Source organism: Neopelma chrysocephalum, unplaced genomic scaffold (assembly GCF_003984885.1).
Source record: "Neopelma chrysocephalum unplaced genomic scaffold, ASM398488v2 Primary Assembly neopelma1_69, whole genome shotgun sequence".
Lineage (NCBI taxonomy): Eukaryota > Metazoa > Chordata > Aves > Passeriformes > Pipridae > Neopelma > Neopelma chrysocephalum.
The window spans coordinates 6,158,861-6,186,082 of record NW_020897729.1 but is presented as its reverse complement, the minus strand read 5'-3'; the positions used below and the strand labels follow the sequence as shown (position 1 = coordinate 6,186,082).

Here is a 27,222-nt window from a genome sequence, read left to right as displayed (position 1 = left end):
AGTAGTTTGACTACATCGTTTACTTACAAATGCAACCATTCCATGCTCAAAAATTGTTTATATTCAAAACTAGTTTTAAAAATATAAGCTCTAAAGGAAAAAAGCATCCATAATTTTCAGTGTGTTCAGAGTTGGATGTGGAGACAGGTTCCCTCTGTTAATATAGTATTTTCTTTGCTGGGTCCATTGTAATGGAATACAATCTTAAGCTGTTTTCTGAAATTTACCATCAATAAAAGTAGTTCACTGAATATTGAGGCTGAGCCTGTGGTCATGGAAATTCAGTCTTTAAAGTCATTTCAGCTGAGATGTTGGAGAGTTTGCCTTTATCTGTGCTGATGAGAAAATGTGGAAGAAGTTGTAATGAAGTATTTTCTGGTTGATGAGTATGGAAGTCTGGAGTAAGTGAAACCTTTTGAGAAACACAGCTACCATAACTATGTTCAATAGTTTCTTGATTATTTTTTTTAAATCTTATAACTCTTTATTTTTAAAGTACTGAGGTGTTTGGAACTGCTGATGCCACTTATATAATGTAATTTTAGCTTTAAATATTTGATTATTGTGAAGTTCTCTTATCAAATGGGAGCATACCTGCTTGATTTTTACCTTCCTTAAAAAAGCCATTAAAATTCCTAGCAGTTTGTACTGGGTGTTGGCAACAGGTACATCTGAGTTAATGAGGCATATGACTTCAATTTAGGTATAGGAAGGATAAATGTAATTCAGAATTGTATAACAAGCATCAGGAATCAGAGAGAGACTGTCAGTAGATAAATGTAGAAAAAGTCCAGGATACAAAATTAAATTTAGACTATATAATTTTTTACTACCTTGCCTTTCTATTTATGACCAGTTTGGTGTAAATTTTGCATCTAAAGTTTTGTTTAGTCCTGTGAAGTCGCATTTATTATATAGACCTTTCACTGATAGTCATATTTTTTTTAAAAAAAGACAATTATTTAAAAGAATACAAATGCTGCTTAACAGAAACCAAAGCCCGGAACAAGAAATACAGGTTTATGCTTGTCTCGTGTTTTCTAGCTATAAAATAAATTTAAAAAAAATGTCAATTTGCAAAGCAGTACAATATATAACAATATATTTAAATTTTTCACACCAGCATAGGTATTTCTCCATGCTTTGTTTTATAACTGCCGTATTATAGTTTCCCAGTTTTGTTAGGAAGTCACCGTGAAAAGGCAAAATTTACTTAACAGTTTTTTGAAAAGTAAAACTGGAGTTTTATGTCTGGCAGCTTGTGTTGTGTAGTTAGATTTTTTTCTTGGTTCAGTGGAAATCTGAATACAGTGTCAGAACTGGGTCTTGGCTAATCTTGATTTGACCTGGCCTTTTAAAAGCATTGTACTTGCCACCATTTTCAGTTGCCTCTTCCCCCTGGGTGAAAAAGGTCTTCTCTGTCCTGCAGGAACCTGCAGGCTTGTTCAATTATTTTTAAACCACGTGGTTTGTCTAAGGGGCAGTATTTCCTTGTGAAAATACAATATTATCTTCCTGCACAGTCTTAAGAAACAGTTTAGTCTTGGAATTTCCAGGTGCAGTGCTTTTGTGTAAGAAAACACAGGTGGTTTTTGGGGGGGGGCGGAATTCCAGGTGGCTGATGGTGATCCTTGGGAGCTGTAGTGATCTAGCTGAAAATCACCTGTACTGTCAGGAATATCAGAAGATTTAGGATGATGCGAAATTCCTTGTCCCTGATGGCTTTAAATAAACACTAATTCTTGGGGAAATTCTTTTCCCTAGTGACAAGATGGTCCTCTCAACGGAATATGTGTGTGTGCAAAGAACATCTTACATTTTACTGTGGTAATAATGAAGAACCCAAACTAGGGAAAATTTCTGAGAGTTAAATGCACCTTATCTTTTACTGATTTTGCAGAGGTACAGAACAATTTCATTAGAAGTCTTCATGTTGCCCTTAGGGGTCAATAAGTAATGTTCAGGTGTTTTCAGTAAAGCTGCATACATATTTAAATGAAGATATGTATATACTGGAAGAAGACAACTGTTGAGAAACTAAGGATCCAACATTTTATTCAATTAAATATTTTAATCTTAATATAACATTAATTAAAAGCACCAAGCTTCAGTCACTCTACCTCATAAGATTTCTTGGTGCAGTTTTAATCAGATGATTGCATTGTATAAATAGGCAAATACATCACATTAGTGGTGTGTAACGTCCAGGCTATTTAAACCACAAATATGTTGTCCATCTATAGCATATTAATTATCATCAACACATTTAGGTTTTCCTTTCTTACACAGAGAAAGAGTGAATATAATTGAGAATTATTTTTATGTGCATACTTGAATCAGTTTGATAAGACTCAAAATTTGGGAAATATTGTGCATTTAATTTCTGTGTAGTTGTTTTGCTCTATGATGTTGGGCAAAACAGAAATATTAGGTACCTTGCTTGCCTTTGGTTGATTTGAAAAGCACTTTGTAGTCTATAGGGGGACATGCCATATTAAATCTCACTAATAATTTTATGAACAGCTCATTTGCATTAATAGCAATATATATAATCCATCAACAAAGACAAGGATCAGAACAAGATGTTTATAGCCAAACCTGATAATCAGCTAGGAAAAAGCAGAGGAGTATCCTTGCCATAGAATTGATACAATTCCTATAAACTCCGTGATTTTTTTTTCAGTAGATTTCAGCAGTCAGGCAAAGCAAACACCTCATAATATTTTTTAAGAACTGTCAAACCTTCTTCCTCTAATGATTTGTTTGCCAGAGTGTAGCAGGTGTTCATAGATGAGAGACATCTACTTTTGATTCCTTTGCTATGCAGCTTCTCTGTCCTTTATTACCTGTTGTTGTTGATTTAGCGTAACATGTTTACGGTAATAAAGATGCTAATCTTTTTGTTTTCTGCATTTTTACATTGTGGCTAATTTAATAAATTCTGTAGGTCTTTGCTTAGATAATTTTACTTCATCTACATGGTCTGTCTTATACTTCAGGTTCTTAAATGCATTTGCTTTGCACCAGTTCCTAACACAGGTGGTGATTCAGCTCAAGAAATAGAGATTGATTATTCATGAAGAATAAGCTTCCTTGCTGCAGTTGTGAAGCTGAGATCACTGACATATTGTAAGAATAATTGGTCGTTCTTTATTTGCCCTGTTAAGAACTACTTAGATATTTTAATCCATTTTCAAAAGCTGGAAATGTTTTAAGTTAAGCTAGAGTCACATAAAGAAAAGAAGGTAACCAGAACTAACTGACAGGTACTTGTCTCTAGGTGGAAAGTGAACTATCAAAGTGGCCAATAAATTATTATTTTTTTATATAGTAGGCTTTTGTTTATACCAGGACCTTAACATTGTAGCAGAAGGCACCTATGAATACTTAGTTCTTATTAGTGGTAGAATAAGATCTGCAATGAAGTAACACTTGATTATACTTTAGATGTGTCAGATCTATTTTAGAACATTAACCCAGATTAAATGTATTTAATGGGCCATATGGTACTCTTCATTTTCTTGAATTTGTAATATAAACCTGTAACATGACGCTAAAACCCAAAATGAACTCCAGAGAAATAAAATTATTCAATTATGAATAGCATGTGCATCCTTGCACTGACATGAAGCACTCCATGATTACTGGCTAACCAGTGGCTTGATTGGAGCCCAGCCTGAGCAGCTGAGTGCTCTAAATAGTGCTAGTGTGTGTTTTTGCTGTAAGGCTCACTGGCTGAAGAAATGTAGTTTGGCTACTCTGTCCCATGGAGAGTTAGCTGCACGTAGCTGACAATTTATTCTAGAAGCATTCTTAATGCTTTTTGAATAATCAAATTATTCAAATATTGCATTGAAATCGAATGTGCTCAGGTGTTTTCTGAGGGGCAGAATGCTGGTTACATGTCAGACTTGGGTTTTTGAAAAGTAAGACATCTCTTGCTTCCGTTCCTGGTGTGCTCTCAGAAATGGGGGTTGGTGTATGTTCAGAATTAACTGCCAAAAGCTGTATTTCACATAATTCAGGAAGATTTAAACATTAAAGGAAGAATAGGCTACTGTTTCATCATTTATGAAACTTGACCAGCTGTGTTGGGCAGTATGAGGAAGTGAGGAGAGACTAATTCAAGCTGCACTATACTACATTAAACACTTAAAATTCCTGAAAGGAGCAATGGATCTTGTATACATTTATATCCATAAAATTATAAGCATGGCTTTTTGGATGGATGTGTCCTATGCAGTGGTTTTGAGCGGGAAAGATTGTAGAAGATACAGGTGTGGTTATTTAAAAACATCTTTTGAAATGAGTTTATGGTTGGGGCTTCTGCTGTTTCTGTCGTAACTTTTTGGATGGACCTTGCACAACTGTGAATTTATGTAAAAATGGCAGGAGCAGAAATGTATAACAACAAAAAAGGGAATGATATAACCATCTTTCAAAAATACTTATGAAATAGAAGCTATTTCTTGAAGGTATTTTAAAATAATTTTCTGTGAGAATCTGCAGCCGTTATTTAGACTGGGTAATATGCAATTGCATTCTTCATAGCACTGAAATGAAGCTGGGAAGCAATAATTATGCTAATTTTAAAATGGAAAAATACCATGATTTGTCTCTGTCTAACTCTTAAAACATTTTCCTGACAACCTCAGGACTTAATGTACAGAATTTGCTGTACTAATGTTAAAGGAGAGCTAATCTTACACTGTTCTGGTAGCAAGCAAGTAATTTAGTAGGTAGATATGAGGAAGTTGTTATACTATATAAACTGTTACCTAAATGCAAATAATCCCAGTACTTCAACTTCCTAACATTCTTGAAAAGCTAACAAGCTAAGTAGCTTATTTGCTATAATTGATGTTGAAAGCCTTTGTGCCTACTGTTTATTAAGTGTTTAATTACCTGATATATTTGAAAGCTACACTAGGATCTAGCACTCAGTCTGGGGCTTATTTTCCAGTTCTCATCTTACATTTATTACAATTCTGTTGCTAAGATTTCACCATTAAATACTTAACGAGAAAGAAATACAAAGATGTCACTGGCAAGAATTGTTTTAAGCAACTTACCCAGAAAATGTGTACTATATATCTTTAGCCATTTAATTATGTTTTTCTCTTAAGTCCAACTGTGCAATTGCAGCAAATTCTTTACGTTGTCAGCATTTCATAGACCATAGATACCTTGAATATGATCATCTCATTCAGCTTTTTGTTGTAGCAGAACATGCTATAACTGAATAAAGAATTGATTCCTTAGTAGCCATTAAAGACCTCAAAATATTTTTCCAAATGGAACCATGATGACCTCTAATCTCCTGGCCAGTATGGGACATTCCTTGCTGCTTCTCTTGCCTCTCCTAACATCTCGGTTAAATATTACTTTCTTTTTCCTCTGAAAAACTCAGCCATGTTGCAGCAAACTTCATTCTCTGCTTTGTTCAAGATACTTCAACCCAAAGAATGCCATGTAAATAAGATGCTGCTGCAAATCATCAAGAGTCTGGTTGCAAATAAGTAGAGCTTTGATTTGTGGTTGTTTTTTTTTCAGAGCCAGAGCCTCAACTGTGTGGAAAAGACTAGATGTCCAGGATCTAATGTGAGTTCTGTGCAGATACAGGGTGATTCAGACTATTTCATCAACCATCTCGGAGTACCTGCCACGCAGTTTTCTTACGAGGACATCAAAACTTCAGAGGTAGCTATGAATAAAAAATGGACCAACTGAAAATAACAGAGAGATAGAATTATATTTTCTCAGGTTATATCCTCACATGACAAGCATGTTGTAGTGGAAAGTTATCTCCTGTAAGTGCATTTTTTCAGTTCTCCGGAGGATTACCACAGAGCTTCAAAGGGACTGGTTTTGCAGGGATATGGTATTCAAAGAAACAGATAAAAATTGGAGGGCGTTATGTTATTATGTTAAAAATGTTAATAATTCTGATAGTTTTATAGGTTGCATATTATCTAACCCACCTTTTCAGACTGTTTTCAACATAGAGGAAACAGGTATTGATGTGTATTTTTTTACTGAACAGTAGGATGATACAGCCTTCAAATGAATTTTATATCCATTTTCATACTATGGCAAAATATGATTCTCTAGTATAAATGTTGGTGGTAAAGATCTGTATGCTTGATTGGAGTCCTCAAAACACCACGTTCTTTTTCAGTCCAGCAGCCTCTGCAAGGTAAGTGGAAGGAAGAGGCATTTTACACTGTTTGGAGACTGGGTGGGAATTGGACACAGATAAACTGTTAGCAAAGTTTGTCCTTCCTCAGCCTTCACTACTGTAGGTTATTTGCACCTGGACAACTCAAATGTTCTCTCAGTTGGTCAGCTGAAGATCTGGAAACCTGGTATTAGTTATTCCAAGATAAAGTAGGCATGAGAAAAGGTGTGTGTTTTCTTGGAAATGTAATGATGCATTGACTTCATATTATTCTCATTTCTCTTTTGCACTGTGCTCATCTCCATATGCACACATCTTTCCAATTTCAGGAACAAAGCTGAAGCTGGGTTGAACTGGAATGCTTCCTGACACTGCATGCTAATGTTTCTCTTTCATAGATGCAAAACAGAGCAGAGATGTGCCAAATACGGAGCATTGCTGTCATGTCGTTGTGTAAATTGAAATAGATTAAGTCAAGAATTTGTATAAATAAGGAGACTCCTGTGTTCTAAACTTCATGGCACCTATTAGGCAAAGTTTTCTGTTTCAGATTAAACACTAGGCAAAGGCTGTAAGGAAAATGTGAAGGCGGAAGACTTATGAGTGCAATGTTTATGACAGGCTTTTGGTCCAGAGTGAATTTTTGTTGTCACTCAGCAGCTACTCCACGTAGTTTTCATTCAAGATCTGTGTATATAGGATCTACAGTGCATGAGAAAGAATCTGCAAACTTCAGTATATCAAAATAGTATTTCCCAGCAACATTTACAATATGAACAATGAAGGTTCCTTTGGCTATTGTCTACTTTAATCCACAGTTATTCTTTGTGTTCGGTTAACCTTGTAAATATGCATTTTTGGTCTCACAGAATGACTCAGCAATGTAATTAAAATCATAAAAGGAAGTGTTTCCATATTTGCTTAAACATGACACTGTAAATTTGGTTCTTTGTTAAAAACTCAGCTTTTGTCCTTGCAAAATCATTTCCTAGAAATAAACTTAGTAAGTGTAATCTGCAGTCTTGAAGTAGATGTACTGCACTTCTCAGACTGCAGGAGACCTTGATCTCATGAGATATATTTGATGTGAGAAATAAATCTGCTTGGCAAAGTGTGTAAATTTCTCTTGGCAAGAGGGTGGACCTTTTTCCTAAAAGTGAAGTTACTCAAAATGATTAAATTTGGATTGTTTGCTTTATTCTTATTATTTATTGTGCTGATTGTTAACAGTCCTTCAGAAGATAGGCTTGTTTTCTTTCCTGTGTTCTATCAACAAGCAATCTTGTTTATTTTTAATGCTTATTGCAATTGTTTATTGTGGATTCTGTTCATTGTATCAAACATAGATATTATGAGGCAGACAAATTATTCTGTTTACAGCCATATTAATAAACATTGTTAGGAATTTCTGTTATGCAGGTTAGTGACTGATAATAATCTGTTGGTTTGCAGAGAGGGATTTTTGTTTGTTTGTTTCCAAGCTATTCAGTTTTTTAAATTATGCCTCAGCTTTGTCAGCTTCGTTGCAAAACAAGATTGGGGAGAGCAGATTTCAGAAATGGGCTGTTTTGACATGCTTTTGTAGACTATCACTTTGCCAGGTTGGTTTCCTTTGCTCTCACTTTCACTGCTGTGACCTGCTCAGGAATTGGTCTTCCTTTGGAATATACATTAGTTGTTTATCTTACCCACCTGTCAGCCAGCATGCAGTGTCACGTAAAACTGATGCTATTCCACAGTCGAAAAAACCTTTTTTTAGAGTAAAAAACCCCAAAGACCTGTGCTTGTATCCTGCCTACAGAGCAACAGCTCTGTACAGGTCAGCTTTAGAAATGCATTTCTTACACAACCAGTGCAGTGCCGGTCCGCAGAGAGAAGGTTATAAAAACCTTTCATTGACAGGAACCTGAGGAGTAAATAAGAGGAAATAAAAGTTGTAAGAGGAAATGTTCAGGCCAGAAGAGTAAGTAAAACTGTCTGGCTTGAAATTGCATAATACAGTGACCCACAGCCTCAGGGAGGTTAAATCTGCCTGGCAAATGCCCGTGGTCAGATCTGTGAGCCAGTAAAGTGCATTCTGAGAATTCAACCACTACTATAAAAATGCACTGAGTGAAATGCAGCTCATTTATTCGCTAGCAGGAAATATGCAGCGTTTTAGTTTCAAAGTAAGTAAACTTGGTAGAATTTCTCAAGTGGAAAAAAACATAGTATTACACCAGTTTCCAAGGATTCTCTTGCAGTTGCTGAAGAAAGCCTTCCTCTCCTCATAACCTGTGGTGCACTGACTTTTACTCCACATGAGGGTCACACTCTGATTTGTAATGTTTTAGGAGAAAGGCTGATCAGATTTTCCTACTACTGCTGATTCTCTTTCAGGAGGAGTCGTGCTATTAAAGGTAATGGTTCATTTGCGTCCAAGTGACTGTGTAGAGCCTCCAGAGAGAGACATAATGTTGACTTTAAATCAGAGTTGCTATTACTGAAGGCCATGATTCTATTAGTCTTCACCTCAGCAGAGAATAGTGTTAGAAACATATTCACTTAGCTTTACATCAACAAGGAAGAGCAACATAAACTAAAAGAGATCTTAGATCACAGTCTTAATTACTCTCTGTACTGCAGTAAAAGCTGGATATTAATCAAATTAATCATATGAGCATCGATACATCTGTAATAACAAACTTGGAGCAAGTGAGTAAATTCTAATTTTTTTTCCCATATATGGATTATTTCTGTTCTCTTGAATGCTTGTATGACAATGTATTTTCAAACCAAAAAATGATGTAACAGGTATAATACATCTGTATTATCTGTAATATCCTCTGTAATGACAGAAATATATGCATATAACAGACAAAAGTCTGAGTTTGGACACATCACTGTTCTTCACAACTCTGCTTAGTGTCTTAGATATAAATTCTTTACCTGTGGTGTTTCAATTTTGTAAACAAAACATGTTATCTACGTGACTAAAACTCAGCTCTTGGTTACCTGGTTGTAAATTAGGAATAACTCTGAAAACACTGGATATGGTGGTGTATGATCTGAAGAACACATATTCAGTTTCCATTTGAATTTATCTTAGTTATGTTTGAATGGATATACAGGGATTGTGTGCCTGTATAATAGAAAATACTGCTCTATCACTTATAGCTTGCCTTGTTTCTCTTCCCTTACACATCTTTTTTTATCCTTCTCTGGTGTTTTTTGACATTTTTTAAATTTGCACGTTAGCAGAAATTCTAGTATTAAATGGTTTATTTCAGTTGTGACAGTGATAACTGTGTTCTTCCATATGAAGTAACATTCACTACAGACTAAACTCTGCTCTTGTGAATGATCGACACAATACAAAAAAAAAAGGCAATTAAAATTATCAAAACTTTACAGCACTAAAAGTTTCATCAGTCAGAGCTGTGGCTGTGGTAATATAAAATGCTTTTAGTCACAGTGACTGCTTACTTGCTAACTTGTATGAAATTTCTTATAACTGGAGGCATGAGTGAGAAAGAAACATGTATCCATGTCTTAAAATGTTGTTTGGCATAAATCCTTTATTTCATTTTTACACTGCATTTATTATATAAAAACAGCATAGTCTTGAAAATTTTTTGTTGTTTCCTGTCTCTAGCTAAAGTTTTATGTAGTTTTATCTGTTGGAGAGACTCAGTACTTCAGAAGTTTATCCATGACTCCTTTTTATGCTGCCTCTGTTTCTCTTATTTCTCTCCCTTATTTCCTTAAGCTTTGCCTTGTTTGTTTGTTTGTTTTTTTCATACGAGCATCATCTCTATAATTTTCTGTCCTTCCGGTGGGGCACCTTAAAAATGTAGTTTGCTCTGCTGGAGTCAACATTCTGATGGCCACAGTTGCCTTTTTTCTTTCATGAAAAGGGACAGAGAAAAGTAGCTTTTAAAACGTCTATATTTGGAAGTGTATTGTGGGCTTTTTCCCTAATGAGAAAACAACCAACCCCTAGTTGCAAGTTAATTTATTTTGGTTGTTTCTTTCACAGCACAGTTTATAGCATAGCTGCTGAAGTCCTGGAGCGTAAGTACATCACAGAGACTGAGAAAAAGAACCTTGCTGTGGCTGCCTAATGTTTGAGTACAAGAGAAAATATAAACTGGATTTTCCATGGTTTCAGTTGGAGATTTGATTGTTTCTTCATCATCGTAAATCAAACAACATTGAACGGTTTAGTATTTTGAGGCTGATTCAATCACTTGCAAACTTAAGCTGGTACAGGTGTATTTTGAACCTTTTTCAGGATGGAAATTGAATGTTATTACCCATTTTTGTGTCATTGCAGTCAGCAGTTTCACAAGGAATCAGGTGTTTTTTAAATTATAGCTAGATGATTTCCTATGCTATCTGCGTATTATTCATCCTTCTCGGAGCATCCTATTACATAATGATTCCTATCTGATAACACAGAATCTTAAATCCCCTCTGTAATATTGTGGTAGGTTATATCAACATTAGCATTATAATTTTGTTCTGAATAAAACCAATTACTGCACATGTACATTATTAAAAAAAAACACCCTACCTTTTTTTTTTCTTGTTGTTGTTGTTATTTATTGATGAACACATATTTGGCATGAAACATTTCATGGCAGAGGTCCACATTTGGGGATGCAGGACTTACAGAACATTTACTTTTACACCTAGACCATAAAAGTTGTTTTCCGTATCTTCACTCAAACTTAAGTACAGGCAAGAAGTATAAAAATTGCCTGTCACATTATTCACAGACTAGACCAAGATAGTGTAATACCATGGACCACTAAGCTAATTTAGAGGAAAAATGAAAAGAGGTTTCTTTATAGAAGGCATTTGTATGTAATATATGTAGAAGAGTTTAGAATTTTGACAGTTTGAGATTGTATCCTCTTTAGGGAGAATGCATAATGATTTTTATTTCTGTTGAAATATGCATAACTTTCTGAAGGTAACTTTCAACTTTCATTAGAGCCCTTAAAAGTGATTTTCACCCACACTGTTGTAAAACAGAGGCCACTAAATCTTAACTCTTCAGTGAATGTGGCTTTTCAGTTGTTTTTTATCATCTGCCTCTGCTTCCTCCCTTCCCCACATCCTGCCCTCTTTTCTTCCTTTTTTTAATCACTCTTTGGGGAAACTTAATGCAGTTTCTTGATTTCGGTGTTTACATGCTTAGACTGACACATCATGCACTTCTTTCAAAAGAAATCAAAAGCTTTCCAAGTTTCCTTTGTTAGGGGAAAAGAAACGAGGAACTGTCCTTGATGGAGAGAACTTTGCATGCTGCTCTTGTCTCTTTGATGTGCTTATGTTAGTGTAGAGAGAGGGCTTAGATAGCATGGAGTGCTCTTCAGTGCATCTGCCTTGTGTCATTTTAAAGTGAATGGGAAGCTGGTGCTCGTACCACACACAGACACACTTTATTTTTTATGTATATGCATCTGTATATATAATCAAGATGGCATTGTGAAAGGAAGCAAAGGCTGTGGTATAATTTTAATTCCACAAGCACAACCTATAACTGTGTGTGTACATCTAAAGCAAACCTGAGTTGTCTGACCTATGATATCCTTTACTGAGAGCTGGGTTTGTATCACTAATGTTGTTCACTGGTCAAACAGTTCCAGTGCTTAAAGTCAAACAACTTTTATGTTCTGAAGTTTCGGATCTCTGTATTCCTAATGCAGTTATCTCACATCATAAATCTCATTGTTACTCCATATGCAGATGATTTTGTCCTTTAGTTCTGGTGTGTCCTCCAGTCCCTATCCAGTCAGGAAAGAGTTAGTATGGCAAGACAGGTAGTGTTGAGATTTCTGACTGCCTTCTTAAATTATCTGCAGCTGACCAGGCCCTTCTGGTAAATGTTCTGCTGGTTTATTATGTTATTTTTTATGTCCTCCTTGACCAAGTGTCACCCAGTATCAATTAATTCATCAGAGCCAAGAAATATTTATCAAGAAATTCGATTGGAAGGATCATGGCATCATTTTCTCTGAAGGATCAGGGTAGACCATATTGCAAGACACAATGTGCTTACCAACCTTAGCTGCTCAAGAGAGAACTTCAGGCCTTGGGACAGATGTGTGAATGTCCTTAGAAGAGAATTAGCACTGGTTGTTTGAGTCTGTAATTCCAAGGAGATTCTTAGCCCAAACAGAAGCCATGTTTCTCCTTCTGTATGTAGACTAATAGGGAATTTGTATAACAGCAGTGTGTTGCTATGATGATCTGCAATTGGGTAGCTTTTCCATCTAAAAATACAACTCTGCATGGCTCTCTGCATTCCCTCTTTTACTTCTCCTTTCTCCCTGGTATATGTTAAATTTTTTAAGGAAATAACACAGCTGGTAGTTGCCCATGGGGAGTTACAGGAGATGTTTCATGCATTTATGAAAGAATCAAAGTACTAGTGTGCTTAGTATACCAGAAAGTCTTTGCAAAGGAGCAAATGTGTATCAGCCTCAGAATGGCAGTTTGCTTGGGAACCCAGGATTTCCTTTTCTGAACTGTCTCTGGAGAGTTTGATGCTGTTGCATTTGCTGCTGATAGAGTGTATTAACTATGTAGTAGAACTTTACAGTCAACAAGGTGTAGCAGTGGGAGTCAGTCGTGTCAAGGTGAAGAGAGAGGTTTCATTTTTTGTTCACGGACAAGTGGTGAACTGCCAGTGTATAATAAAATGTAGTTTGAAGAGTCCCCAGTAGATTGCCTTGGGACTACCTGTTAAGGTAGGTCCAAACCACAGCTGCCTTTCTAACTCATAGGCTATATTGTCCTTACAATAGTTAAGCTTTTCTTTATTCATATTGTACTTTTCTGACTGATGTATTTTCTCTTTTCTGTCTTTAGCATAAATTAGTGCTTTTTAATTTCGCAGTTCAGTCAAGGGTTAGTGTAGTACTCACCAGTAATTCATTAATACATTAGTCCATCTGTTCACTTGGATGCTAATTTAGTTGAATTTGGTAGTGAGAACATGCTGAAATTGTTAAGGTTAATGACACAGTGTTTTACAAGACAAAATACATTTGATGTTCAATTGATTGCTTGACTTGTTTTATTGAATAATATGAATATTTAGCTACTTAATTTCATGGCAGAGCATCTTTGTTATTACACTAGTGCTAGTGAAACTGATGACGTCCTCATCAACTGGGTACATTACTCTGTTCCAAAAAAATCTGTTTGGTCTCACGAATCCTAATGCTTTGATGTCCCAAACATTCCATGGTGCATCCAGAAGGGGGAAATTGTTTGCATGAGCCTGCCTTATGCCAGCAAAACCACACAGCTTCTTTAGCATTCATTCACACTGCGTAAGTACATGTTGTTGCTGTAAACTCTACCCTTGCAGATTCTCTCATAGGCTCTTCAGTTTCTTGGGATTGACTGAGGGCTGTTGAGAGTCAATGGAAGAAAGACAGCCTGGAAGTTAACAGGGTCAGCGGGATATGGGAAAACATGAGAAATTTGTTTAGACACCAATTAATTGCTTCTGTTTGATAGCCTGGTGAAGCATCTAGTTACTGGAAATATGTATTATCCAAGGAAACATGCCACTTAAATATCTGTTCTCCTCAGAGAAGTAAATGGCATGTTGCATTCTTGGTAATGTTTTACCATTGTCCTTCTGAGTGGTTAAATTCATTAGACCAACTAAAGTTTTCTGGAAGAGTATCTAGAATAAGTATCAAAACTTGTTTTGTGTCTGTAGCTCCTAATAGTGTGACACTCAGTTTTGTCTTTTAATACTTGGGGGGAAAAAATCAAAATCACTGGACAATCAAACAGCTCTGATTTGAATCGATGATTCATGCTCTCAAATAGCATTTGCAATATTTCATATATTTTATCATGTTCATTAAAGAACTTATTGATAAGGCTTTCAATAAATATATACTGTCTTTGAAGACATTATTATTCTTAGCAAAAACCACTTTTTATTCTTAGTGAGCCTCCTACACAACATCTGTCCAGTGGCTAATATTGGATTTCTTCATTTGGAGGAATAATTACTTTTTTTGAGCACTAAAAATAAAAACTGGAAATAGGAAGCGTTGAATCAGGAAATAAAAACGTGATTGATAATATTTGTGATTGTGAAAGACATTGTCACTGGGATTCATGACTTACAGCAGGACATTGTTAGGATGACCTTCCTGGCACTGCATGTTTCCGCATTTTGAATGCTCACAATTGATCATAAAATGTTCTTGCGTCCTTCACACAACACATCCAAGAAAAGCTGTTCTCTTTTAGATGTAGTGAGTCTGAAACTAACATTCTGAAACTTTGGGAAGATTATCTGTGTGGTTCCAGATTTCAGGCTCGGGCTGCTTCCTCCTACCTAAACTGCTGATTCTGCTTTCAGTTTAAAAAGCATCAAGGGAAAACTCTACAGAGGAATAAGTATCAGGAAAGTATCCTGGTATCTGAAAAGTTGCTTTCTTTGTGCTGTGGTCTGTGAATTTATAGCTTTACAGTGATTATTTCAATTCACTTACTAACACAAGGAAGAAAACAGTAAATTAAAAGAGATGAGAGAAATGTGTTTATATTCTTTTCCTGTCTGATGACTGTTGGCTTGAATTTTTCTGGCTGCTGTTGAGTTGAATAATAAGATAACTTGTGCAGCAGTGATTCCAATTCTGCCTCTCCTGTATGCTGTGCAGTTTTCTTTGGCAGGCCTTGCTCATTTTGTCCAGCATTGGGTGACATTGGAAGGTCACTGCACATCTTTACCGGAACATTCAAACAGAAAAGAGATTTGCTTTTGTTTCTTTTCTAAAAATTCTTCAGTAAAGTGAAATGATGAAAATACCAAAGAAATGGCTCTTGTCAGAAACTCCTTCTGACATTCTTATTTTCCAGACTAGGGGCATTCTCACTTTGAAGATACGTGTTAGGCTGTAGCAGTTGCAAAGCATTGCTTTATAAAAGTAATTGTAAAGCACACATTTTATGTCTTTTGTTTCAGTGAAAACCAACTTTTATATCTCTTAATAATCCTTTCTGGATTTGGTGGATGATATTTAATTAGATATTTAGTGCATTTGCTAGAAAAGGAATAGTCAGCCTAGTAGTGAGATGGAGAGGCATGAACTCTCTCCTGCAATATATTTGCAGCTTTAGGGGCTTTTATTGGTGAGAAATCCTATGTACGATACATTAATGCCTGGTATTATTCCACCAATTCAATTTAACTCACGTATTAGAAAACCATACTTTGGCTTCCTTATGTTCTATGCTACATAATCCACCTTTTTCAGTAAATCTACTTCAGTCTGCAGCACCCTCCCAAGCTAAAAGTATTCCAGATAGCTGGTGATTAGCCGTATTTTAGTCTGTGAAATACCCTTTTCCATTACTCCTTTTTTTATCCTTCTTAAAGTCAAACCTGTGGTTCAATCACCCTGCCAGGAGGAAAAAAAAAAAAAGGGAAGGAAAATGGAGAAGAGGTGGCCTTTTGGCTTAGGTGAGGTGAAACAGCTGTTTCACAAAGAAATGCAGTTGTTTATTTGCTGCCAAGACACCATATGCCAACTGCTTGACTTAGGGTAAAATGGAAGAAGGAATTAGTGAGAGCCTGCAGTGCAGATTTCAGAGGTGTTTTTGTTCTTCTCGCTGCTCTCTCTTTATCTTTTCTCCTGACGGGCCTTTCTCCTTCATGCTACGACAAATTTTTGGCACCGGTTTTGAATACAGATGCAGACAAGTCCTCATGCAATTGTAAGCCCCTGGGTTTCTGGGTAATAGTTTTGGGCACTGCATAACTTCGTACTGTGCTTCGCAGGTGACTTCAGCTTCTCCTGGCTGAACGTGTTCCCAGGTTAATTCTGAGCATATGCAGGGACTACTTTGTGTTTTTCTGGCCAGACACTGCACCTTTGTGTGTGTCCCTCAGGTTGCTGTGATCGTAATTCTTGTGCTGTTGTATAACAAAAAGGCAGAAAGAATGAAACGGGGTAATAGCTCATAGAACAGACATAACATGTATACATATATCTATATGTATATGTGGACAGGTAACAGATTGTATTCTCAGTCCTGATGCAGCGAAAGCAACCCCTAAATTCTCATCTTCTAGACATTATTCTTTGGTCTGTGTGAAGGAAAAAAAACAGTTTTCTCTTGGCTTTCATCCTTCTCTTGTGTGTTTGCTTTGGAGGCTTTAGCAGTGTTAGATTAGCACATTTATACTTTTGGCCTACCTGTATAAATTTCAAATGGATTTTTGCTCTCACTACTTTTTCTCTGTTGTGCTCTGTAGTACCTCCTTTTGTCTTTTACTTTTATTCAGTATAAAATTGGTGGCATGAATATTGTGAAGGACTGAAGGACAAAGTTGACCCAAGTATGGACAATTCAGATGAATATTAACAAGGGTGAAGTCAAACTGATTAAAGAACTTCAGACTAGAGATTGTTTTTCTAGAGTGAGCGTTATTGCTGAATGGAGAAACCTCCACTGCCTGTTACTTTCAAAACAAACAAACAACAAAAAAAACCCTCAAAAAAAAAATCTGGAGATATTTGTGTATTGTTCACCAAATTAAGGGCTTCTTATAAATGCCTTCTTATAAATAATGGGGAACAATCATCAGGCAAGCAAAATCTATTCAGGTGTGGAATAAGAGCATATTAAGGAGTTATTAGTTACATAATTTGAGTTTATAAATTCAGAATTCTTCTAACTGGTAATTTTGCCTTTTCTAAAGTAGTAGTCAAGAAAACAGGACATGTTGTAGAGGCAGCATTGTCCTGGCCTAGTAAAAAAAATCTTTGTTGCATGTATTTACAGAAATATTTCCATTTCTAAGACATTGTGTGGTAAAATTTGATATTTTAAAACTTTTTTTTATTTAATGACAGCGGAATAGATCTTTAAAGTATGTCTTGGTATTTATTCTGTTTTACATTAAATTACCAGAAGTGCAGTGGGATTTTACTCATGATTTAAAATGCATTGGTTGAAAGTTGGCATATAAATTGAAGGTATGTTATAAGACAGTACACAAGGGATGGCAAATTTAGTACCTTTAGAAGGTGAAACATTCTGTTCACTTAATTGGTTCAGGAAGGATAAGTTAAGTTAGAAAAATGAGTCTAGTAAATCAGAAGTGAATTTTAGTGCAAGTGTCCATCATAAATAAGCAAGAGTAAGCCACGTTTGGGGTTTTAAAGGATTTTCACCTGCATTTTCGATCTCCATTTAATTGATTCATAAATCAATTAATTACTGTCAGAAGACCCGAGGGCAGCAGGAAATTGGGTTCAAATTAAAAAGAAAAGGAAGCAATTTGTTTTAAGATTGAAAGTTGAATGTTCAATCCAAGTTTAATCAGAAGTGACCCATTATTTGAAAAGTGGAACATCAATGTCTTTCTAATTTCACAGAATGCTTCATTAAATGAGTATTGAAAAGACCAGGTTAACTGATCATTCCAAAAAGAAGATAAGACAAGGAGAGGGTTTGGAAATCTACTTCCAAATACATGTTATGCTTGTTCATTTCTCTTATGAAAAGCTCACAGAGAAACCAGATGATTGCATTGGGAATTCAAGACTTATTGGGGTGATCCTTTCAGGATTGTAAAGGTTGTATGATGAAAACACAACTTTATATCAGAAGAGCAAATGTTCTTTATCCATTGGATAGCTATGAGCTTAAAGAAGAAATTAGAGAAGGCAATAAACATTGAGTAGAAAATTTTGAAAGCATCACTGGAAGTTGGGCCTCCTAAATTTTAGGATGTCTCACAGTGGAGAGTGGAGACTGTTGCTCTTGCTGTAAAATGCTGAGAGGTACTCTTGGAACATCATCTGGACTTCTCTCTGCCACATGCTCCCTGGGATAAAGAGTGGGCTTCTCTTAGCTAGGAAGTTCATGCAGCTTTCTCTGATGAGGGTAGTGCTTGAAAGGCAATAAAAGGCAAGAGAAGCAGAATAAGTTGGCCTTTCTAGTAGTTCTTTATGGAGGAGCCTTTTTGGAAAAAAAAAAAAAAGAAACAATTGCTTTACACATTTCCTTTTATAAGTGCAGAGCAAGATTATTTCAGATAGTGATCCTTTTCAAGATCTTACCACACAGGTCTGGATTCCTACATGAGCAAACTGACTTGCCACTTGTGATGCCTAGATGTGTTATGAACTATTTGCTGATTGTTGCTTATTTACATTGTGTTCTTTCAAAAGGCAGAAGGCAGAAGCAAAGGCTGCTGTTTTGCCTGGCCCAGCTGCTGTAATCTCGACTTGGCTGGGAGGTGTGCCTGGAGTAGAGTGGGAGAAAAGCCAGCTAAGCAGCATCTCCCTGCTTTACAGACAGGGAATTCACCAAGTTTTAGATTCCAGAGAAAGAACATTTGTCTAGATGGAACAATAATCTGATCTGGTGTAGCAAATCTAAATCATCAGTCATTCCCTTCACTGACTCTCAGTGAGGTACTCTAGAGTGAATATAAATAGTGTGGTTCTTTCTAAGTTATTGATTGCAATTATGTGAATGATGATGAACAGCATTAGCACCACCACAGCAGAATGATGGTGTTCCTGAATGGACCCCCAGACGGATGATATGGCTCTGTAAACTAGTGTGCAAACTTAAAACAAAGTTTTAGTGTTATAGGTGTTATGAGTTAGTCTTGAAGTATGTATTTTATTTTTGTAATAAATGACTTTGTGCATCTTCTCCCTGATATTTTTATATATATAAAAAAAATTTACTGGTTTCCTGAAGGGAAGAATGACTTCATTTATTTTTCTGATGCTTCTGTGACAACTTATGCAACACACAGATCCATCACAAACACAGAAAATTTATATGATTCAGTGCTAATTATATATTTATTTTTTTTAAAGAAAGTGACGGGAGCTTTCTACCGGAAATAATCTCCTAGCAACATGGAAATTCTGGTATACTATTGATCATGGAGGCATTAATTTGTAAAGTTAACAAGCAAACCTACCAGCAATGTAATGTAATGTAATTTTAGGCATCTGTGCACCTTTGAGGCTTGAAGTTTTGTTTTCTATTGTTTTGCGTTTTTTCACTCCACTCCTTGGGATTAAGTTTGTTTTTTCCATGTGACAGCAATTTTGCAACCTCACTTCTCCCTTTCTTACAGTACAAGAAGAGATTAATATCTTGTACAAATGATGTATTAAGATTGCCTCATGTTAAAAGAGTGGTCAACCTAAAGTATATAGTTTTAGGGAATTGACAAAAATCCCTTGCTATGTTAGATGGTATTACTGTATAGAGAAGTAGGATGGTTGCAGAAGATAAAAAAAGTATTCTTTGATTATTGTGGTTACATTTCTTTTGAAGACTTAAATCATAACACATTTAATAAAATGTCTGATTGCTGCTTAGCTCAGAATGAAAGCTGTGTAGATATTTTTTTCTCCCTGTAGGCAACATTTTTAGCTGCTTTGGAAGCACAATAAGAGAGACAACTACCATTCCAGAAATAAAGTCATAAGACTTAGGACTTTTTTGCCTTTTTTGGGAACTTGGAATCAGTTAATTAGATCAGTGAAATAAGTTTCATAATTGTCAAAACTGAAGAACAATTTGAAGAGTTTTTCAATCTCTCAACAAAATCCAATAAGCATTTGAAGGAGGAAATCAATGTGGAATCCTAAAAGACTTCTTACTTCTTTCTCACAGAATTCTAGCTTTCTCTCTGAAGCTCTTTTTCCTGTACCTGCAACAAAAACTGAAGAGCTGGATCCCTCCTTCAGTCTGCACGAGACCATCGCGAAGGTAAGAGAAATGGAGATCTCACCTTTACATACCTTCCTTCAGGAGGCCAAGTTTGAATTTGTGAATTTGAAAGACAATATTTTATTTTTTCCCCTATGATTAGTTTGCATGTAGTTAAAAATTGTGGAATTCTTTTTCATTGAATCTACCTTTGGAATATTCTTTGGCATATTACGTGCACCGGGACTTCACTTTATGAGCTGTCGCAGTGGTGTTGGTGTGGGAGGAAGGGGTGACCATCCTGTGATTCTGGAGGGTGCTCTACAGAGGGGATGCTCCCAAAGTTAATGTGTTCTGACTCCCCTCTCGTTGCTCCAGTATAATACTCCCTCCATGTTATTTATTAATACAATCAAAATTACTCCTTGCTCTGAAGTGCTGCTGCTTCTGTCAACTCCACAAGCCCGGTTTCTACAAAGGGACATGACTACAAATGATCCCAACTTAATAGGTTCATACACTTCTTATAGTTTGGTTTCTTATAAGCCAGAGTGATGTAGGCCACATGGATTTCTTTCTTTAGTTGAAGCTACTTTTTTTGAAAAGCAGCTGCTGTTGAAACATTTCTTCTGGTAACAGCAAAGATCAGCCATGTGAAGATTTAGCATGTGGGTAGCTCAACATCCATGGCAAAGTAGACAGGGACTGATCTTGGGGTTGTGTGTTTTGGGTTGTTTCTAACTATTAACTGTTAGTTTGCTTGGTTATTAAAAAAAAACAACACCAACACAAAAAAATCACATAATCCTAGACAAGGTTTTAGAGCTTATCAGAGTTTAACAGGTAACAAACAACCACCAGACAAAAGTCTTCTCTGAAGCTCTTTCAATGGAATTGATGTTTTTCAAACTATCCTTGATGCCCAAGGGGCTGAAAAGATTCACCAAATCTGTTCCCAAAGTCTGAGGGAAATAGTTCTGTGATTATTTACTGCATAGTTAATTTGTGATTTACTAAATAGTGTGTGATGGACCATGTGTAATCTGAAAAATCTGTAATTTGGTATTTGCTCTGTCATATTGACTAACAGAAAAATATTTATTAGATAGTTGACTTCAAGCATTTTGATCCTGTTTAAATATTCGCAAAAATATTTTAAATATTGATAAAACTTGATGAAGATTGCACTAGGATTTGACTGTATTTCCGTTTTACTTTTCAGAGTGTAGCCCAAGATGCTTTTTTAAAGATGAATAGTATATACAGCAGTGGAGTGAGAACCTCAGCAGTTAAAGGAACTGCTACAATTTAATTAGTTAATTAAGCACTCTTAATGCTATTGCTTAGTCTGAAATCTTCATATTTTCATTGTGGTGCTCTGAACAATGAGACCAAGTTAAATCTCTAGCTTTATAATAAACTACTCATATTTGGGAAAAAAAAAAAAGACTGGTGAGAAGTTAGCTTGTAGTTAGAATTTACACTCCTCAGCTGGAAATTAATGCTCCTTAACAAGTACTTGCCAAATGACTGCATGTATACCACATTGCAGTTGCAAGTAAAACAGGTATCATACCTGCTTCAGAAACTTAAACTTTTAATTTCAAAAGACTTTTCATGAAAAACTGGTTTTTGTATGTTAAAAGAAATTAAATATTCAAATATAATAAATTCAACATTTGATAATTTTAATTGGCTTTTTCCCTCAGAAATGGTTTATGAAAATATTTTAAACTGTAAACTTTTTATTCTTATTTTTCACTGCATATCACTCACAGTCTTCTTTGCTTGTATGGCCACTCAAGCTGGTGGAAAAGAGCTCGTGTTGGTTTGGGCAGGAAATTATTTGAGGCCCTTCATCTCACTGTGGGAAATAGGGCTTTTATGATTTTTTTTCCATGTGGATGGCTTGATACTAAGTAACAATGTAAACATTTCAACATAATTTTTTAAATGAGGTTTGGTGTAAGAACAAATAATCAGCTAATTGTGGCTTGTGCTCTATGACATCAGTGGTTACCTTAATTTCATGAGCACTTTGAAAAGGAGGAGGTTTCTGAATGTGGCAGAAAAAATTAATGAGAACTGTGCAGCTATTAAGTAGATAGATCTGTAATCTTAGTGCTTAGAAGACCTAATTTGTCAGGACAATTGTCAGAACAATTTATCTTAAAATCTTGGCACTTTAAAGGTGGATTTAGGGTGAATTGCTGTGAGAACCAGGCTGACCTGAAACATTCAAAGGGAGAAAAATCTGTAGGTTTCCCAGCAGTGAAGAACCGAGATATTCATTACAGAATTGTGTTGCAGTGCAAAACTTAGTGATATCTTAAGTGAGATTTGCAGACCTTGTAATTTCAAATGTGTTTTGTAATGCATATATTAATTATTAAAATGGAGAAGTGTGTTCCTGTGCGGCAGAGAAGGGATTTTCCCACCTGAGCAGAAATCAGGTAAAACTCAATTGTTATCACGTGCATATTCAGAAAATTATGCTCTATTTTTCAATAAATTCCATCAGTGTTATTCAGCACAGTGTTTCATGGTAACCAGTCAAATGGAGTAATTAACCAGTTTGGAAATACTTTTGTGTTTTGAGGTGTGCTTACTGGAGTAGCCTCACAGGACTGGGATTATGCAGTTCCAAAAGCCTGAATGGCAGACCTCCAACAAGGAATGCCGCTGGAGCCACTTACCATGGAAAAATATCTTATTGACTTTTACTTTGGCAGGCACCAAAGTATTGAAAGGCATGCCAGAAGTGACATAATTGGTTTTATGATGAGTTATGGGTGCTGACAGATAACTCTTGAGAAAATTATTACTGAACCTGAATATTCAACACTCCAATTATGAAGCTCTTAGTGGAGCTAACTACTGTAATGCAATAACTAACTACCATAATGCAATTAACTTCTAAACACTAAATAAAAGAGTGAGAGGGAAAAGTGTTTCCAATTCTAGGGGAAATACATTTTTTTGTGTAACATACTGTGATATTCCAATTTTTTAAAAATATAAACACTTGCAAAAAGATGAGAGGCAGATACTCTTTTGCAAGTGTGCAAATGGAATGAAAAGACTGCTGGACTGTTAGTAAATGAAATTCGCATTTTGACCACAGATAAGGTACAGCACAAGAATATTGACTTGAGGCATCCTCTAACAGGATCATACTGTTCTGTTCCCTTGCAGCATGGGAGGATATATATTGCCATTTACCCATTGTCCAGTCCCATTAATTCTCTAATATAGGGAGCAGTCATTCATCTTGGCAGTACATTGATATCCATAACTTTGGTAGTTCTTTTCTCTGTAATCTCCCTAAAAAATGAAGATCTGTGGTTTGGTGCCTGCTACCTCTGCTAAATATTTATATCTTCTTGCATGGTATCTGCAAATGAGCTCTTTTTTTTTATGCCAAGATAATACAACATATCTAAATTAACATAAAGGTGTCAAATTCTTACAATCCCAAAGACTGAGAGTGCAGATTGTGAAGCAGTAGAATAATACTGTGTACGGGACAACTGTGTTATAGAGTTTTACCAGAAACATTTCTAACAGCATATTGTTTCTGGCATAGCTCTTTCAGCAGAGTACATTCACATTCTCGGGTTGTTCCTACTGCATCGTGGCCTTCTGGGAATCAGATTGTTCTTGAAAAAGCTCTGTGGCATTATGCTGGGGCATGCCAGTGGCCTTTGCATGGAGACATCTGGATTTCCATTGATGTATCTTTTCTTTTCATTTAAAAATTTCCTCTGCACAGAGCTGGAGGATTTGGCAGAATTGCTTAAGATTTCTGAACAGCAGAGACACAATATTACTCCAGTCAGAGTTACAGCACTTAAAGTGTTAAAGAGCTTGTATGGTGGGTGCAGAACTAATCTGAAATATTCAGGAAACAGAAGCCTGATGCACATGAAGGTATCACATATCCAAGCCAAGCCCAGAAAACCCTTTGTCCTTGCAAGGCCCAGACAGATACACAGCAGCCTTCCCCCCCATCACTGTGTGTTGTGCTATTTGAAAATTTTTGCTGTATGCCTTGATTTCCATCATCAAAATGTGACACACTGGAGTGTCAATTTTCACAGGTAATTTCTCCAGTTAGCTTTCTCCAGTAATGGATTCCGTTGGATGTAATTTTTAAAATTCCTGTCTTCAGTCACGTATGCCAGGCTTTGCCATCATTTCTCAGTCTCTTCATCATCGTGCCTCCAAAGGCACGAGTTCTGCACAGACCAGCAGAACTCTCATGTCTTTTTAAAGATGAATTATGTTATGATTTTGTACTTTCAAAACAAATTATTCAAGCCTCCAGCCAACAAACGGGAATGTGGACCAGGGGTAGGTGACAGAGATGCTGACTGAGGTTAACGTGGCAGAAGCAGTTGTCAGTGTATGAAGCGAGGACCAAGCTGGGGGGCCTGATCCATATCCATATTTGAGGCGGTCTCCTCTTGATACTTAATGTTTAGATGTGGAGTTTGACCTTATTGTGCAGATACCAGAATGGGCTGTGATACTGTTTGGATGCTCTGTCACACGTAAAAGCACCTGTATGGGTTTTGGGTTTTTTTGGGGCTGAAAAATTGCGGGATGACTTAAGACATCTTTTAATTTTTCTGTTTGCCCTCCCACAGTTGGCAGCAATTCATGGTGTTTCAGCAGCTCTGATCTGTCCTAACATAATGTATCAGCATAATGCACCAATTGCCATAGTCACTTCATAACTTAAATTACTTGCTTTGCTTTACTGACCAGCATCTCATATACTGGTTCTGATCATCTCACTGGAATTTATGGTTTGATGGTGGTTCTGATCATCTCACTGGTATTTATGGTTTGATGGTATTTGAGATATTCAAAGCACAACTGTATTGTCTGTGGTGACAGTCTGATTGAATTTGCCCAAAACTTGTCCAAATTTTTCTGCAAAGGAGCACAGGCAAACATAATTCACAGAAATGCTTTGATTTAGCACATATTCTCTTAAGCACACAAGTGAGACTTTTTGTTTTACCTTTAGCCTTCTTGCTTGAAAGAACATATAATCCAGTTCAAGCAGAGGGTAAATGCAAACCTGCTGAAAACTCCCTTCTAACAGTGTGTATTTTATTCTCTAGCAATTGTCAGCAGCAATAAAAACAAGACCAAATCTGATGATATAACATGGAACAGTAACTTTGGGGATGCTCTATGGATTGTGGTGAAGAGGGAAGTAACAACATTCAAAGGAAAACAAGCGGTCTGGGGATTTTCTCAGCATTAGACGTGAAAGAGGTGACTTTGCTGCTGAAGACATGAGGTTTTCTGACAGACAGTCATACTGTGTTTGGCCAGACAGCATATTCTCTCTCTGCTCTAGCCTAGTTAGGGGAGATATGCTTGGAATTTTTCAGTAGTTCTTTGTTCCTAAAAGGAAGTAGCCTGAAGGACTCTTGCATTTTATACTTGAACTCTGATGGATAAAGACTAGGTAATAAAAATAAGCTCAAATTGCCGAACCCCTGGTAAAAATTTGATGAACCAGCTGCACCATCCAACACAGCTTCACTTGGTTCAGTCAGGTATTAAAAAACAACTCCATTCCCCTATCCCCTGAAATTTTCCATGTATTTCCTGCTGATATGCTAATATGCTTCCTTCAAAATGGAAGAAGAATTACAAGACAGAACTAATTATGTTTCCTCCTGTGACATATATTCATGGGGTTGTGGAAAGATGTCAAGACTCCGGTACTACAAGATTGTTTCTGGACCTTTTGTTTTTCTTTGTGTTAGGTTTATTTTTTTTTTCTTTTTTAGTTGCTGTAACGTAATGTTTTCAGCATAGAGAACTCTGGCAACTATGAAAATATCAAAATAAACAGGGAACTGTGGTTCCAATAAGCAAGAGAAGCTGAATGAACAAAAAAAATAGGTGCCATTAGTAGCATGGCTTGTTTAGAAACCATTCCCATGGATTGTCTGTGTACATTCTTAGCTGTTCAGTTTTTTGACTGTAAAGAGAGAATTCTTTATTCCTTAAATATTTTTGATATTGCAACAAGACTTTAAAAGTTCTTTTAAAAAGTTAACATTGGATTCTGTCAGAATATTTCTTAACCAGATTGCTGTTTGGAACCATTAGTTCCTGAAATCCTCTTTTAGACCTGAATTGTACTTGGTTGGTTTCAGGACTTGTCTGCCAACTATCAGTGGGAAGGGAAAGAAATCATTGCATCATTTTCCAGCTAGAACTGCAATTTAAGTGAAATAAGTAAATATATGTCAGATCCATCTGATCGAACCAAACCACGGTATAAAAACATACATTGATACATAATTATCATCTTAAATCTTACAGTGGAAACCCAATATTGGTGTTGTTTGCACATCTCATAGAAGACACTTTTTACTGCAAATTACACAGCAATCTCACTAAGCAAAAGATAAGGTGGGAGTGAGAGGAAACATTGTTTTAATCCCTATTTTATAGATGAGAAAATGAAACACCCTGGGTCAGAAATGGTCCTTACAATGAGGAACTACATCTCATCCCCTGAATACAGAATTATCTTGTAAAATCTGGTGATTTGTCTGACACTGTAGACAGAGACTGGGACAAAGCTGAAGCTAGATTACTGGAGTTTGAATTTGGCACATATTTGGGATTTACTGAAATTTCAGCTATTGGCTGTGACCAACTGGCCATTTTTCTACTCTGTACTGAGGCAGTGCCTGTGTTAGTGGGACTTGCCTGCCTTGGAAAGAAGTTACATTTTCTACAGCAGTGCTTTCCTTTCCAGTGTCTTATTTGGGTTATGTTGAGATCTGACTGCAGCTGTAGCTACACTGGTGGCAGTCTCTCAGCAAGGATGTCTGTGACAGGTGTCTTATTTTTGTGAGAAGGTTTTGTCTGATAGTTGATAATCAGGACTGTACAAAGAAGCCACTGCATATTTATTGCATAAGTCAAATTATTGTTTTCAGTTTGTCCAGTTTACTGTGTAATGAGAAAATCTGTTTTATATCCTTTACTGTTATTTCAAAAATGTAAGTTTGCTGTGAGGGATGTCAAACAATTGGACATGTGCATGCATTTTATAAGGAATGCCAACACATGTTTATAGAATCATAGAATCATTTGATTTGTATTCAACCCCTGAAATCCAACAACTTTAAATCTGAATAAATCTGAAAGATAAATCTGCAGCTTGCTACTCTAGTAGGTAGGAATATGCCTGGGGTTATTTGAATATTCCCCTATTTCTCACTATCCTATTCTTCACACAGTTACTGAATTTATCAGACTGTAATTTTGTTTATCCATTTTTTAGC

The 27,222-nt window shown here is 36.2% G+C and overlaps 1 protein-coding gene across 9 annotated transcripts in view; it reads left to right on the top strand.

Annotated features, from left to right (window-relative positions):
* The window catches only part of NAALADL2 (N-acetylated alpha-linked acidic dipeptidase like 2), a 457,652-nt gene that overhangs the window by 375,559 nt on the left and 54,871 nt on the right, over window positions 1-27,222 (top strand). For all 9 annotated transcript variants that reach the window (XM_027685645.1, XM_027685646.1, XM_027685647.1 and 6 more), the window contains 2 exons: window positions 5,554-5,700; window positions 19,859-19,954. In XM_027685645.1, the coding sequence (XP_027541446.1) occupies window positions 5,554-5,700; window positions 19,859-19,954 (243 nt within the window). The remainder of the gene's footprint in view (window positions 1-5,553; window positions 5,701-19,858; window positions 19,955-27,222) is intronic.